The following is a 14,779-nucleotide window of genomic DNA, read 5'->3' as shown; positions in this document are numbered from 1 at the left end:
ACTGCGTTTTCTTTACAAGCCGACACGAAGGAGTATTGGCCCTTTGGTTTTGTCTCCCGTCTTTGGCACTTTCAACTCCATGCTACCATATCTATATATCTCCTAACACCTTTTAGTATGTGTATGCCTGTACACTGAAAGTCCTGTGCATTTTGTTTCTTTATTTCATTGTGCATTTATTTTTGCAAGACCTTTTAAGCCTTCTGTAAAATATGGGAGCACTTTAATACGCTTATAATTCTTATAGTAATTAATTGGGCTTTCTACATAAGCTCGAGCACATCAGTGTAACAAGGGAAGATGGGGGCTGCTTTCCCAATCTTATCACAATAATAAACACAGTCAACACTGTCGTGGGTAGAACGGCGGGCTTTACTCGTACGCTGGTTGATGTTGCCGACAAGGACGAAACGTTCCCAAGTATAGTCTATGAACACCTCGGTCGGTGAGGTGATGCTCCCACCTCGACAACGCTCTCGTCGTATGCGCCCTCCCTTTCATCTTCGCCCTCTTTTATTGCTACCCCCAAATATTCTAAAACGTACCGACCGTTTCCACCTATTTCCCTCTCCCTGATCAACGGTTGTTTATTCTTTTATAGCTCATACGTACGTAATTATTTGTTTGTTTTCTTGTCCCTCGTATGCTGTCCATGTTTCGTTCTTGTTCTTAAGCGCTAAGAGCATGCTCCTTAGAAGTGTGAGTATGCGCTTCACAAATTTTGCATCTATTATTATTACAGTATGACGCGCGGAAACATAAGCACCAAACACACACACGCGCTGTTCTAAAAGAAAATATGTTGGGCAGTTTGATACCATATATAGCTCTATACTGACTATAGAGTTGGTACCCAAAATCCGCTACAAAATAACTGTGTGAATGCTTTCGCGAACTTTGCTGTTGTCGATAATTGTTAATCAATCATCCATGCAGGGAAGAAACTATTGCATGTTTAAATTTTGTTATCGATATTTTTTATTTCGTCATAAGCCGAATCAGGGGAGATAATTCACTAGTTCTAGAGAAGCAGTTACCTCTATAATAATAACAATGTTCTCATACAAAATTTTTACAAATCATTAAAATGATTTTTACTATTTGTCAACTGATGGAAATGATTTAACTGTCACCGGAAATAAGTAATTAGTGAAAATTTTAGACCTTTGACTGGGTGAAATCGATTACAAAATTTTCTAGAAACGCACAAAGGTAGTGAGCTTAAAAAAAGTGTGTAATTGAATGTGACAATTAAACTTACGTGGAACTTACACTAAACGGGAACAGGTGCCAGTAAGCAAAAGTGAAATTTCTATGCAACTGACCATTATAAATGAAAAAATAAACATTTTTATGCAAATAAAGTGTATATAATTTATAATTTCATATCATATTTTAACATAATGTATCGTTTATGGGTATGTATAATAAAATATCATTTGCTGTCAGCTGTGACTTTTATTTTAACAGCTTAGCTTGCTACACTCGAGCTGACTTAAGAAAAATGAAAACAACCTTTTCAAACGACGATTGCTGTAACAAGAGGGTCTTTATCATTTAAAATCCGCAAGCTTTAATCAAATGATTGTCATTTGACATTACTCTGAAATCTCTATTCATAGCGCACTACATTATTGTTAAGACTATAGTTATAGATACACAGGTTAATAAAGGCTAGGAACTGTGCAGTACACAGATAGTTGACATCACTTTCCGTGAGAGCAAACATTTGAACTCAATATAGTGTCAAGAACACAGTTCATCACATGCACGGTTCCAGTTCCTCGAGAGAGGCATCCTGATGTCACTCGCGGAGTTCGGTTCTCAGCTTGATAGGTTTCGTGGGTGAAGTGAATCCAGATTTCCCAAATTCGATCTTGTCCTGGACCATAACAGGGCAAAACATTAGAGAACAATGCAGTTTTGACAATCTTTTAATCGCTGTGTGTGTTAGTTATGTGTCACATGAAAATGAAATGAAATTTACTTTTTTAAATACATGATGTCACATCGCTGTACGATGAATTATTTTCATGGAGACTGATACTTCACTAGAGTATTATACTTCTATTCACAAGAACACTTTGATATTTACATTAATTAGCCACAATAACATACACTTACCGGCGTGTCTTCGCACGGAAGAAACCGGAAGTGACGCAGGATGCGCACGGCAGCAAACTTGATTTCCAGAAGCGCCAGGCGCATGCCGATACACTGACGTGGACCGTAGCCAAAGGCCAGCTCCAGGAGAATGCTGGGTAGCTTGGAGCTTTTTAGCTCACTAAACCTGTCAAATAAACAATGAAAGACGACAAATTGTGAGTTTTTTTAATATTAGTAAATGACATGTTCTAGACCAGTGATGCCCAACCTTTTTCGGCCTGCGGGCCATACACATTTCCGACATGCGTGTCACGGGCCGCTACACCGCAAAAATACAAAAAAAAGAGAAATATAGAGCAGATACCGTTTTTATTAGAAACAGGTTGTACTTACCATTAATTATGTAGTAATTAGTGGGATATTGTATGTTGTTTACCCGAAACCAACTTCTGAATGTCCGGCTGCATCGTAGAGACACCAAGTCGGAGCACTGAATCGAAATGTTCGTCCGTCGAAAAAAAGATTGAGAGACGCCCTTATGTAGGGATAAATACTTCTTCTTCCCTTTTTTACGGTTTTAGGTCTTTTTTTATTACTAACATGCCGATTTCCTGCACTGTGGGCAGAAGTTTCGCGGGCCGGATGGCACCGCGTCGCGGGCCGGATATATGGCCCGCGGGCCGTAGGTTGGGCATCCCTGTTCTAGATTCTAGACAATATACAGTGCCTTTCAAACATGTTGCTGTAATCTCTATTTACTCCGTGTCATAAACCTGCTGGTGGGTTTTTTGTTGCTGTTGTTGTTTAATGAGAACTAGAACCGGAAAACGTGGGCGGATGGCGAGTGTTTTGTGTGGGTGTGAGTGTCTCACTATGGTCGTTTTTTTAAAAAAAATCATTCCCAAAATATAAATATATAATTATGCTTTATTTTCTAGATATAACCCTTCAAACCTCGGCATTCTCACCTGCCACGAGGAAAGCAGAAAATTATTTTCCCTTACTGGAGAGTTCTGTTACGATCCAGTAGTATTTGTAACAGTGAGTGTGGCTCAGTTCATCAGATTTTAAGAAGTGTATTTGTCGTTGGCTGGTTTGCCGGATCTTACGAACGTTAAGTGGGGCTGCAACTAAGGGTGGGGACTGTCATTTTGTTTGTTGATTACTTTTCTAATATTATATTTGCTGTAGAGTGGCAAGTGACACTCCTAAAATGGTCAGCTTCATCAGCTCATCTTCATACTTAAGAATTTATTAAGGTCACTGAGTACATCTGACACTGTTAGAAGTTACCTTTCAGGCCGGAATTCCTCTGGGTCGTCGAAGTAATCAGGGTCATGCATCATGCTGTAGATGGGAATACCTACTCCCATACCGGCGGGAATGGTCACTCCTTTAATGGTTCTTGACTCCAATGCTTTTCTGGTGATCCTGTGAGGAGAGGAAGGTGACTGACAAGTGTAGAGTGTCAAGTCTGAATTTAAGGCTCAAAACTGTATTAAAACGTTAAAAAAGTGTTATTTATAATTATTAAGTACAATTTCAAGAAGTTTAACTTGTGTGTGTGTTCACTGCGCTTCTGCTGCTGACGTTCATTGTGTGGTTGGGAGTGGAGGAGAGGAGATTTAATACTTAATTTATTTTAGGGTCTCTCAGAATTCCTATATACATTTGTGTCTTCTAGTATACTTAGTATCTGAAGCAAGGATTTAAAAATTAATGTATATTACTAATCCATCGATCTCCAAACAAATCAATGAATGCGTTTATAATCAAAAGAAAAATAAAATAAGACTTCGGTGATACATGTAGACATGTATGAGAGAAAACAATGGGTTATTGCAGTGACTGTTGGAACCAACAACATTACTGTGGTATACAACTCACAATGGCACAGGTGGGAAGACCCGGAGTGTCTCGTGGATGACGTTGTCCAGGTACTTCAGTCTGCCCACGTTGTCGTAGGTCGGGTCCTCCTGGGTACATGGGTATTGTAATAGAGATTATGAGACACTAGGTAGACACTGAGTGAAGACTGTGAAGTCAGATAATAAATAGTTCTTTTATTGGTTTAACTGGTTGCTACGTGGTGGTGAGTGTGATCCGAATGTGAGAAGGTGTAAAATCTGGCGAGATATCAATTTATAACGAGACTATGAGTTGAAAATCTGTGCTTTATCGAGAGAATAAATTATCAAATCAAATCAACCTTTATTGTCTCTTGAAGGCATTCCAACTAAAAAATTTTTGGTTTGCTCAAAACACGCATAAAAATCCTAAGAAGGATGCTAATTAATATGGTAGGCCTACAAGTGTTTGTGCCTTTTATTTAGGATGGTGATCGCTACTGGCTTGACGGACCTTTGATAAGAAGTTTTTCGCCCACATGGCATCTTGTAGCGCCCTCCCGAGGGCAACAGCTGAAAGTTGGGATGGAGAGGGCGTGTTTGGTCGGATAATAGTCTGGCCGTATAATAAAAGACTGCACACTTGAAGATTGGTTAACCTGATCGTCATCTACCCAGATACCCCTAACAGCCCTGTACTGACATCGAGGCTGAGGTGACGTTAAGGACTCACATCACCCAGCTCGTCTCTCATCTCCTCGTACACTCGCTGCTGAACGTCCTGGTTCTTGGCCAGGTTGTAGGTCAGGTACTGCAGGGTGGTGGCCGTTGTCTCGTACCCGGCGATCAGAATATTAAAGCCTTGACCTGCAACCTCCTCCCTTGTCATACCTGGGGTTAAAGGGCATGGACGATTACAAAATACCCTTGGAAAAAATGTGGATTGACTGCTATTGACACGTATGACAGCAGTAAACTGCATAGGAAGAAGACATTATATATACATACATTGTAAAAATGTATTCCTTACATAGCTTTAAAGTGACGTAGAAAAGATTATTACAGAACATCCCTAATGGTAAATACATCTCACCACACATACAAATAACATAACATATACACCCTAGTCGGCTGAAGTGAAGGACTGCTTTGCCAGATCTAAGAAAAACGGTAGAGAAAACAACTTTTAAGGTTGTAAGGTTCATGTACTCACGTTTCTGACTGACGTCCAACCCAGTGTCCTCGGCATTGACTAGCAGCTGTAGGAAGTCTGTGCGCTGTTGACACGGAAACAAACGATTTTAAAGCTTTTCCTGCGATTCCAATATTGTTTATATCCTTCGTAAAATAAATAATGTTTCACACATACATAATTCTTCTCACACTTAACTTATTCCTGGCATCGTACCGCTGCAACAGAGGTGGAAACATCATCCCCACAGTTTGAGATCACTGACCTTTTCGTCTTCTATTGCTTGTCGTCTTTCGTCGACCATCCTGTACACGGAGTTGACGAGAAAGTCAGACTCTTCTCCCGTGAATATGCCTTTGCCCAATCTCCTTATGAGTGGACTCATAAACGGGAACATTCCTGTAAAAGTTCATTCAAATGTAAAGATCAGATCATGTTTCTATTTGCGTATTGCTACACTTCATTACTAACGTGTCAATAGAGAGACCAAGATTCCTTCATTTTGAAAATATTTACAGTTTAGATGACGACAGGACAATTTAATGACTAATATTGTTTAAAACTGGAGAAATAAAAGATGCCAGCGTTTGAGTAAACGTATCTTTCAAACAAAAGAAGTTATTTTTAAATAAGGTTTCACGATTTCTGCAAACCTAAAAAAATTGTTTGTGGCGATATTTACACATAAATGAATTTTAGATGTGTTTTTGATATAGTAGTTAAGTGTATTCGGTCTACAAAAATGCATGTTTGCACTTACCGAAGAATGTGGCCCATAGGTTTCTGCTTCCTGACATTTTGTAGAACATGTTCTTCATGCTTTGGACGAAGGGCTCGGCAGGTTGTGTCTGGGAGTTGGTCTCCAGTCCGAATGCCGTCCCCGCAACCACGTCCATGGTGAAGGCGCCAAAGACACTGAAAGAACAGATGTCAGACTGACCAACGACTTGTGCTGGACGTTTTCCATGCGAGAAATCAATGCATAGTCGGACAGTCTTACGGACACTCGTGTGTATTGTATAGCACGAAAAATTAACAAACAAAAAACACGCAGAAATAATTTAGAATATTCTACCAATATCTTCCTATGACCTGTGCGGTTTAACCAGACGTACTGCTGGGTATCACTCTGTCCACTGTTAAAAAACATTACTTGGGCCAGAGCAATACCGAAAGTAGACTTACTCTTTGGTGTCAATCACTTCTTTTTGATTCGTTTTTTCCCGGAGATTGTCCTTCAGAATTTTAGCACATCGGTCCATGAAATGACTCATCTGTTATCAAGAGCGGCAGAAAAAAATACATACCACGGGTTAATAGACTGACAGTCTCAACTTATTACAAACAGGACTAGTATCAATGACAAATATAGGTAATAACATAAAATGAAATGAGAACTTTTACCTAACTTGAGAAGTACAATTAAACCAACCAAAATAAGTACGAAGAATATTCACGAAACACTTGGAGACAGACATCATGTTGTATTAGTACATCCTTTTATTTTTTTATGGTTCTCACAAATATACTCACGTTCTTCAACTTGCCGGCAGTGAACGTAGGTGTCATCAGCCTACGAAGACGCTTCCACGTTGAACCTCCGGTGAAAAATAGTCCCTTGGTTACTATCGTCGGGAAGATGTCAGCTACAAACTATTTTTTTTAAAAATCTCACCAAAATGAACGTTACTTGGCATGATGGACAATGCTAGTACTGTCTACAGATTTATAAGAAGTACCAACAATGGATATTTTATATTTTGACTACTTACTTCGTGGTTGTTGTGTTTTTAACATTAATACATTTTTTTTTTGCACGCGCAAGTCAAATTTGTCAGAGACGAGAAAAAGAATTCTTACGAATCTGTCCACAAAATTGTTGAAGTCCTTGACCAGTATTTCTTTCACTATGTCAAGATCACTGACAACAAGCATGGGCTTAAATATGAAGAAGGTTCTGAAATGTGAACAGAAATCTTGAAAATATTTATGGTCCGAGTGCTATATATAATATAAAATGATGCTAAATACTATGCTTATGTTTATGACATATACCCGAACCAACTGATGTAAACTTTTCTACTTACCCAAACACGTGACCATATTGTTTTCTCCAATCTATAAGTGTATAAATAAAACCCTGTAACAAAACAAAGCTATTTTATGTTACCGCCCTGTAAAGCACCTTTTTTTAACCATGTGGATGGGGGAGATTGTCTGAGGGTCGAACATTCATCCTTTTTTGATTTTATCTATGTTTTATTGCATTTTGGTTTGTATCTTGTTTTTTTTTTCCACTCACATAATCGCAAACGTTCGTGTTCATCTAAAATATGTTCAACAATATGTGAAGGAGTTAGGACAAAATAACAGTAACTTTTGCTCTTAGGCACAGCTCTAACCCTGGGCATTACACTACGGTTACCTTTTTCGCGATGTCCTTTGCATTTCCCAAGAATGGTACAGGTTTGGGGCCAGGTATTCCCAGACTCGTAAACATGCCGTGGTTCCATGTCGTGCACCTAAGATAACCGTAAAATGGAAATTAAGCATGGAGCGATCGGAGAAAAAAAAAGGAATCTGAAATGGACAAAGCTGACGTACAGATAAAACAATCTAAGCCTTTTTCCAAGACGCAGCTATTTCAATATCAAAACATTTGGATACCAAAATTTTGCAGTCGTCATGACTGTGTGTATGGATAATATGTGTGTGTGTTTTGTGTGTGTGTAATCATAAGATTATGCGGTGCCCGCCTGTGCTCAAATGTTTTCCCATTTTTTCTAACAGCTTCCCCCTTTTCTCTCAAATTGTTGTAGACTGCATAGGTAAGGCAGCTCTTAATATGCTCCATAATCGGGTTTTTAGTTTTTGTAAATTGTTCCAATTGTTGAGCGATTCATGATATATGAACGTACCACATCCACCATCTTTATTATAGCAACTTTTTTTCCCATTGAAAATTGAAATTGCTTGCCGCTTATTAGCACTGCCACTTTAATACTTGCTTTCTGCTTGTCATTATCCATGACGCTCGAGTTAATTCATCACAAAAAAAATCCAACCAAAAAAAAAAAAAAAAAAAACAACAAAGAAATGTTATAAGTGTAGCACTCTAGTAGTGTACTTTTTTGTACTTTTGTGTGTTGTACTTTTTTTCCAGTTCATTCTTTGTTTAGGCTCGCCGAGACTAACAGCGAAGAATTTCACAAGAGGCTAAACGTTGGTCTTGGCAGACAGACAGCAGTCCAACTACACACATCCATGATTTGACCGAGATAGCTTTGACATCTGGTCTGCGCATGCGTATCTCTTGTCGGCCTGCGCCTGCGCATTGTGAATCTAGGTCATGTAAAGCATCAGCTCGGGTCGTGACACCACCACGAGCGTGTTATCTGACACTGACGGGTAGGGGGCCTCTGGAGGCTCGGCGTATGTTCTCACAAGGCAGAAAATAGGATCACGAACTCAAAATTCGGACTCGTGGAAGTATTGCAAGAAATAATTTGAACTGCACGAAGTCTGTTCGTAAGTCCGAATGTTCGTATCAATCATAACTTGCCTATATTTAGATGTAGACTTTGACAAAGGTCTTCACCTCTCCACCAGCCCAAAGAAACGGTTGAATTGTATTTAAATATGACGCATGCGCATTAGAGAGGCGGATTTCTGAGGGTGGGATTTCTCAACACAACACATCCGACAAGATGTATGACGTAATACGCATGCAGCCGTTAGGCAGGCGTCAAACAACTGGGACAGAAAGCAGTGGCGTGACCTGGACCTCCAACTAAGATGCACTTGAATAGTACAGTGAAGATGCGAAGAGGTGAGAGGCAGGGCGCCGCCTTTGTCTGTCCTGTACGTGCCCCCTGTGTGATTTTCTTCACGGTTCTTTCGCGTTGTGTATGCACCGGCAGGCTTGAGGACTTACGTACCTTGTGAAGAGGAAACTCGGGCCTTGAGAACTGGTGTACCGGGGCGGTGCAGGCGCCAGTGGATGTGCACTGAGTAGTGCGAGTAACTACAGCATCAAGGGTCAAGTCGTCGCCTCTGTGTGTGTGTTTTCGCACAAACAAACATTCGACGAAATCCTAACTCCAAAATCATGAACTGTGTATGTAACCAATAAGAACTTTGATTCTTGACCTTTCTCTCGTCACAGCAGTAGCAACAAGTACAGTAACACCACTGCGCCTCGCGTCACCTTGTCTGGTTGCCTTGTCTACATGGAGACGTTTACTGTCTCTACCTTCTGTTGTACAACGCTTGTTTGCTTACAAGAAACTTTCTGTCTAACGAAAACACAAGCAACTAGCCATGATCCACTATAATTATGTCTAGTGCAGTCTAGTCTATAACACTTTACATCTGCAGGACGGCAGTTCATGTCTACACACACTCCAGAGACAGGGCAAGGGCGCTACATGCCTACACATCAGTCAGCTCTAAGATGAAAATATGTGTACATGTACTTACACATAGAGTGTCAGCACTAGTATGATGAGCAACATCAGCCACACAGGAACATCGACGAGTCCCAGCACGTCCATGTTGAGGAGAGAGTGTAACACGTCTACAGTCGTCAGACAGCAGGAGGAACTAATGGGGGGAGACAACTGGCGCAGCCTTTGGCTCACTTGCGTCGCCTCAGTGTTTATATCCTCACCAGTCCCACCGTCACAGTCAGTGATTCTCTTCACTGTTCGTTCACATTGTGTGTGCACCGAGAGGCCTGCCAGTCGGGTACAGCTTACTAAAGACCTACCCGATCACGACATATATCACAATCAAAAGACTCCTTTCTTATCACTTGTTACTGCATCGAACATAAAATCGCAAGGGGAAATACAAATCTTCAGAAATTTAACAAAAACGGTTTCCTTGCATGTTCAAATTTTCTATTTCGGTCCGTGTGTGACGTCAGTACAATACAACACATCGTTATTGTTTATTTCTTTGTAACAGGGACATAAATATTTCTTTGTGGGGAGCTCATGAACTAAACAAACTAAGCAATGAGCTAGCTAAACAAGACGCAGGTACCCCCTACATACCCATACAATAACTACACTCTTAATCCTTCCTCCTAGCAATGATTATCAGAGACACGCGCACATACACATACACACATTCAAGCACACAATAGATACTTTGTTAGTCCTGTTTTTCAGATCCAGCCAATAACTTTTACATGGCTCTGAAATATGAGGTCTGTGTACCAGTAATGATAGCATTGAAAAGGTTCACACTTCTGCAATGAAAAGAATTTTAGAGGTCAAAACAAGGACGCCTAGCTTAGCTTGCTCAAATATGGGAGAATGTGTTCCCTTTGTTACTACATCAGTGCGGTGTGTTGGATGTTAGCTCCGTCTGCTAAAAATGCCACACAGTAGAAACTCTATTTGGAAGAAAGTCCATTTAATGTTAACTCCACTGCACGAAGAAAACAAGAAAACATGGCTACACTTTATTATGATATTTTTGTATTAATACTGGTTTTGGAAAGTGTGGGAATGTCAAGGTACTGGAGACGATAATTTTTTTTCAAACAAATTCTGAAACAGAGGTCTGATAGACTGTCACCACCAGCAGTGGCATGATGCGATTCAACAGATTCAAGATATTTCCCATATAATACATCAAGACTCATTTTAAGCAACTACCCTTGTCTGGTTGAAACACAGAGGCCTAGGAAATACTTTCTTAAAATGTAGAATGGGCATAACTGTAATTAAATACTATCAGCAGCGTTATTGCTTAACTCACTCAGAATGTTTGAACTGCCTTTTGCTTTGACATAGTTGATACTGAACAGCACTTTCTCTTTGTATGCCCTGAATACATGGACTTAGTAAACTGTTCATCCCTAACAAAAAATACGCTTATCACTCTTCCCTTTTCCATTTCACACTCTTGATGTCAGATAACAGAATGCTAATTACACTGCGTCTCGCTTCTTTTGTTTACAATACATCAAGATAAGAGAAGTTGTGGTGTATATTAAAGCCTTTTACATTCAGGAATGTCTGATAAGTTGTGCGAAGAACAGTCAATATAGTTTCTGTCAAAATGTCCTATCTCTGAGGGCTTCTCCTAAATATATTGTACAGTTTCTGCACAGCTCCGAAGAACGTTATCACTTCTGGACAACATTCAGCAGCACGAGCCGCACACAGGTTAAATTATCGATCTTTTTTATTTCGTCATAAGCCGAATCAGGGGAGATAGCTCCCTAGCTCTATAATAATAATTTTCTCATACAAAAATTTACAAATCATTAAAATAATTTTACTATTTGTCAACTGATGGAAATGATTTAATTGTCACAGGAAATAAGTAATTAGTGAAAATTTTAGACCTTTGACTGGGTGAAAATCGATTACAAAATTTTCTAAAAAAGCACAAGGGTAGTGAGCTTAAAAAAAGTGTGTAATTGAATGTGACAATTAAACTTAAGTGGAACTTACACTAAACGGGAACAGGTGCCAGTAAGTAAACAGTAAAATTTCCATGCAAATGACCATTATAAATGAGAAAAAACATTTTTATGTAAATAAAGTGTATATAATTTATAATTTCATATCACATTTTAACATCATGTGTCGTGTATGGGGATGTATAATAAAATATTATCATCTGCTGTCAGCTGTGACTGTTATTTTAACAGCTTAGCTTGCTACACTCGAGCTGACCTTTAAGAAAAATGAAAAGAACCTTTTCAAACGACGTTTGCTGTAACAAGTGGGTCTTTATCATTTAAAATCTGAAGTTTTAATCAAATGATTGTCATTTGACATTACTCTGAAATCCCGATTCATAGCGCACTAAATTATTGTTCAGACTTTAGCTACAGATACACAGGTTAATAAAGGCTAGAAAGTGTGCAGTACACAGATAGCTGACATCGCTTTCCTTGAGAGCAAACATTTGAACTCAATAGTGTCAGGCACACAGTTCATCCCAGGCACGGTTCCAGTTCCTCGAGAGAGGCATCCTGACGTCACTCACGGAGTTCGGTTCTCAGCTTGATAGGTTTCGTGGGTGTGGTGAATCCAGATTTCCCAAATTCGATCTTGTCCTGGACCATAACAGGACAAAACATTAGAGATCAATGCAGTTTGGACAATCTTTTAATCGCTGTGTGTGTTAGTTATATGTCACCTAATAAATCTTACATTGTAACAAATGAAATTTACTTTTTTTAATACATGATATCAAATCGCTGTAAAATGAATTATTTCATGAGACTGATACTTCACTAGTGTATTATACTTTATTCACAATAACACTTACAGTAATTAGCCACACAATAACATACACTTACCGGCGTGTCTTCGCACGGAAGAAACCGGAAGTGACGCAGGATGCGCACGGCAGCGAACTTGACTTCTAGAAGCGCCAGACGCATGCCGATACACTGACGTGGACCGTAGCCAAAGGGCAGCTCCAGGAGAATGCTGGGTAGCTTGGAGCTTTTTAGCTCACTAAACCTGTAAATAAAAAAATTGAAAGACGACAAATTTTCTTTACAAGCAGAAAATTATTCTCCCTTACTGGAGAGTTTGTTACGATCCCGTAGTATTTGTAACATGCTTAAGAATTTATTTAGGTCACTGAGTACATCTGACACTGTTAGAAGTTACCTTTCAGGCCGGAATTCCTCCGGGTCGTCGAAATAATCAGGGTCGTGCATGATGTTGTAGATGGGGATAGCTACTCCCATACCGGCGGGAATGGTCACTCCTTTAATGGTTCTTGACTCCAACGCTTTTCTGGTGATCCTGTGACGAGAGGAAGGTGACTGACAAGTGTAGAGTGTCAAGTCTGAATTTAAGGCTCAAAACTTTATTAAAACGTTAAAAAAGTGTTATTTATAATTATTAAGTACAATTTCAAGAATTTGAACTTGTGTGTGTTCACTGCGCTTCTGCTGCTGACGTTCATTGTGTGGTTGGGAGTGGAGGAGAGGAGATTTAATACTTATTTTATTTTAGGGTCTCTCAGAATTCCTATATACATTTGTGTCTTCTAGTATACTTAGTGTCTTAAACAATGATTTACAAATTAATGTATATTAATAATCCCCAGACCTCCAAACAAATCAATGAATGCGTTTATAATCAAAAGAAAAATAAAATAAGACTTCGGTGATACATATAGACAGGTATGAGAGAAAATAATTGGTTATTACAGTAACAGTTGGAACCAACAACATTACTGTGGTATACAACTCACAATGGCACAGGTGGGAAGAGCCGGAGTGTCTCGTGGATGGCGTTGTCCAGGTACTTCAGTCTGCCCACGTTGTCGTAGGTCGGGTCCTCCTGGGTACATGAGTATTGTAACGGAGATTATGAGACACTAGATCAGGGGTGGGCAATTAATTTTGAGAAATTGGGATGGTTTTAGAGGGCCGGACTAATATAGTTAACTCAGTTGTACCCAATACTGTATATGTAGTATATGTACTGGCCGGCAGGCCAGCGGGCGGGCCGGTCAGAGACAGGAGGCGGGCCGGATCCGGCCCGCGGGCCGGCCTTTGCCCAGGTCTGCACTAGATGGACACTGAGTGAAGACTGTGAGGTCAGATAATAAATAGTTCTTTTATTGGTTTAACTGGTTTCTACGTGGTGGTTAGTGTGATCCAAATGAGGGAAGGTGTAAAATCAGGCGAGAAATTAATTTATAACGAGACTATGAGTTGAAAACCTGTGCTTTATGGAGATAATAAATTATCAAATCAAATCAAATCAACCTTTATTGTCTCTTCAAGGTATTCCAACTAAAATTTTTTTCGTTTGCTCACAATAACTTCACATACAAACCTACAAACATAATGTAAGTCTACATATACACAGACAAGCATAACGGACAGAAATACTTCTATATACGACATTCAACACACACTCGCATAAAAATCCTAAGAAGGATGATAATTAATATGGTAGGCCTACGAGTGCTTGTGCCTTTTATTTAGGATGGGGATGGTGATGAACCTTTGATAAGCAGTTTTTCGCCCACATGGCATCTTGTAGCGCCCTCCCGAGGGCAACAGCTGAAAGTTAGGATGGAGAGGGTGTGTTTGGTCGGATGATAGTCTGGCCGTATCATAAAAAAACTGCACACTTGAAGATTGGTTAACCTGATTGTCATCTACCCAGATACCCCTAACAGCCCTGTACTAAGTGTCATCGAGGCTGACGTGACGTTAAGGACTCACATCGCCCAGCTCGTCTCTCATCTCCTCGTACACTCGCTGCTGAACGTCCTGGTTCTTGGCCAGGTTGTAGGTCAGGTACTGCAGGGTGGTGGCCGTTGTCTCGTACCCGGCGATCAGAATGATAAAGCCTTGACCCGCAACCTCCTCCCTCGTCATACCTGGGGTTAAAGGGCATGGATGATTACAAAATACCCTCGGAAAAATGCACACAATAACCTATTAACACGTATGACAACAGTAAACTTCATGGGAACAAGACATTATGTATACATACATTTTAAAAAAGTATTCCTTACATAGCTTTAAAGTGACGTAGAAAAGATTATTACAGAACATCTCACCACACACACACACACAAATAACATATACATAGCATATACACACTAGATGGTTAACTATTTTAGCTCGGCT

At 39.8% G+C, this 14,779-nt stretch overlaps 2 protein-coding genes across 12 annotated transcripts in view; both read right to left on the bottom strand.

Annotated features, from left to right (window-relative positions):
• Positions 1–972: 972 nt before the first annotated feature.
• LOC112569758 (cytochrome P450 3A5-like) lies at positions 973–9,972 on the bottom strand. 2 transcript variants are annotated; one of them, XM_025247653.1, is made up of 14 exons: positions 9,625–9,972; positions 7,571–7,667; positions 7,233–7,285; positions 7,006–7,102; positions 6,679–6,798; positions 6,331–6,419; positions 5,906–6,060; positions 5,411–5,544; positions 5,167–5,230; positions 4,687–4,844; positions 3,994–4,082; positions 3,400–3,537; positions 2,125–2,290; positions 973–1,882 (listed from the first exon to the last, which is right to left on the bottom strand). In XM_025247653.1, exons 1-14 carry the CDS (start codon positions 9,696–9,698, stop codon positions 1,805–1,807), a joined length of 1,512 nt encoding a protein of 503 aa, XP_025103438.1. In that variant the 5' UTR covers positions 9,699–9,972; the 3' UTR covers positions 973–1,804. The 2 variants fall into 2 exon arrangements, with proteins under 2 accessions (XP_025103438.1, XP_025103439.1); XM_025247654.1 differs by lacking the exon at positions 9,625–9,972 and adding an exon at positions 8,708–8,799.
• Positions 9,973–11,317: 1,345 nt separating this feature from the next.
• LOC112569757 (cytochrome P450 3A5-like) overlaps positions 11,318–14,779 on the bottom strand; it is a 28,949-nt gene continuing 25,487 nt past the window's right edge. For 5 of the 10 annotated variants that reach the window (XM_025247645.1, XM_025247644.1, XM_025247642.1 and 2 more), the window contains exons 10-14: positions 14,369–14,526; positions 13,384–13,472; positions 12,792–12,929; positions 12,473–12,638; positions 11,319–12,226 (exon numbers count right to left, since the gene is read on the bottom strand). In XM_025247645.1, coding sequence (XP_025103430.1) covers positions 12,149–12,226; positions 12,473–12,638; positions 12,792–12,929; positions 13,384–13,472; positions 14,369–14,526 — 629 coding nt within the window. In that variant the 3' untranslated portion in view covers positions 11,319–12,148. Of the gene's footprint in view, positions 12,227–12,472; positions 12,639–12,791; positions 12,930–13,383; positions 13,473–14,368; positions 14,527–14,779 lie in introns of all 10 variants that reach the window. The other 5 variants (XM_025247652.1, XM_025247649.1, XM_025247648.1 and 2 more) reach the window with 3 other exon arrangements.

This window comes from Pomacea canaliculata, linkage group LG8, assembly GCF_003073045.1.
Source record: "Pomacea canaliculata isolate SZHN2017 linkage group LG8, ASM307304v1, whole genome shotgun sequence".
NCBI lineage: Eukaryota > Metazoa > Mollusca > Gastropoda > Architaenioglossa > Ampullariidae > Pomacea > Pomacea canaliculata.
This window is presented reverse-complemented; position numbering and strand designations above follow the sequence as displayed.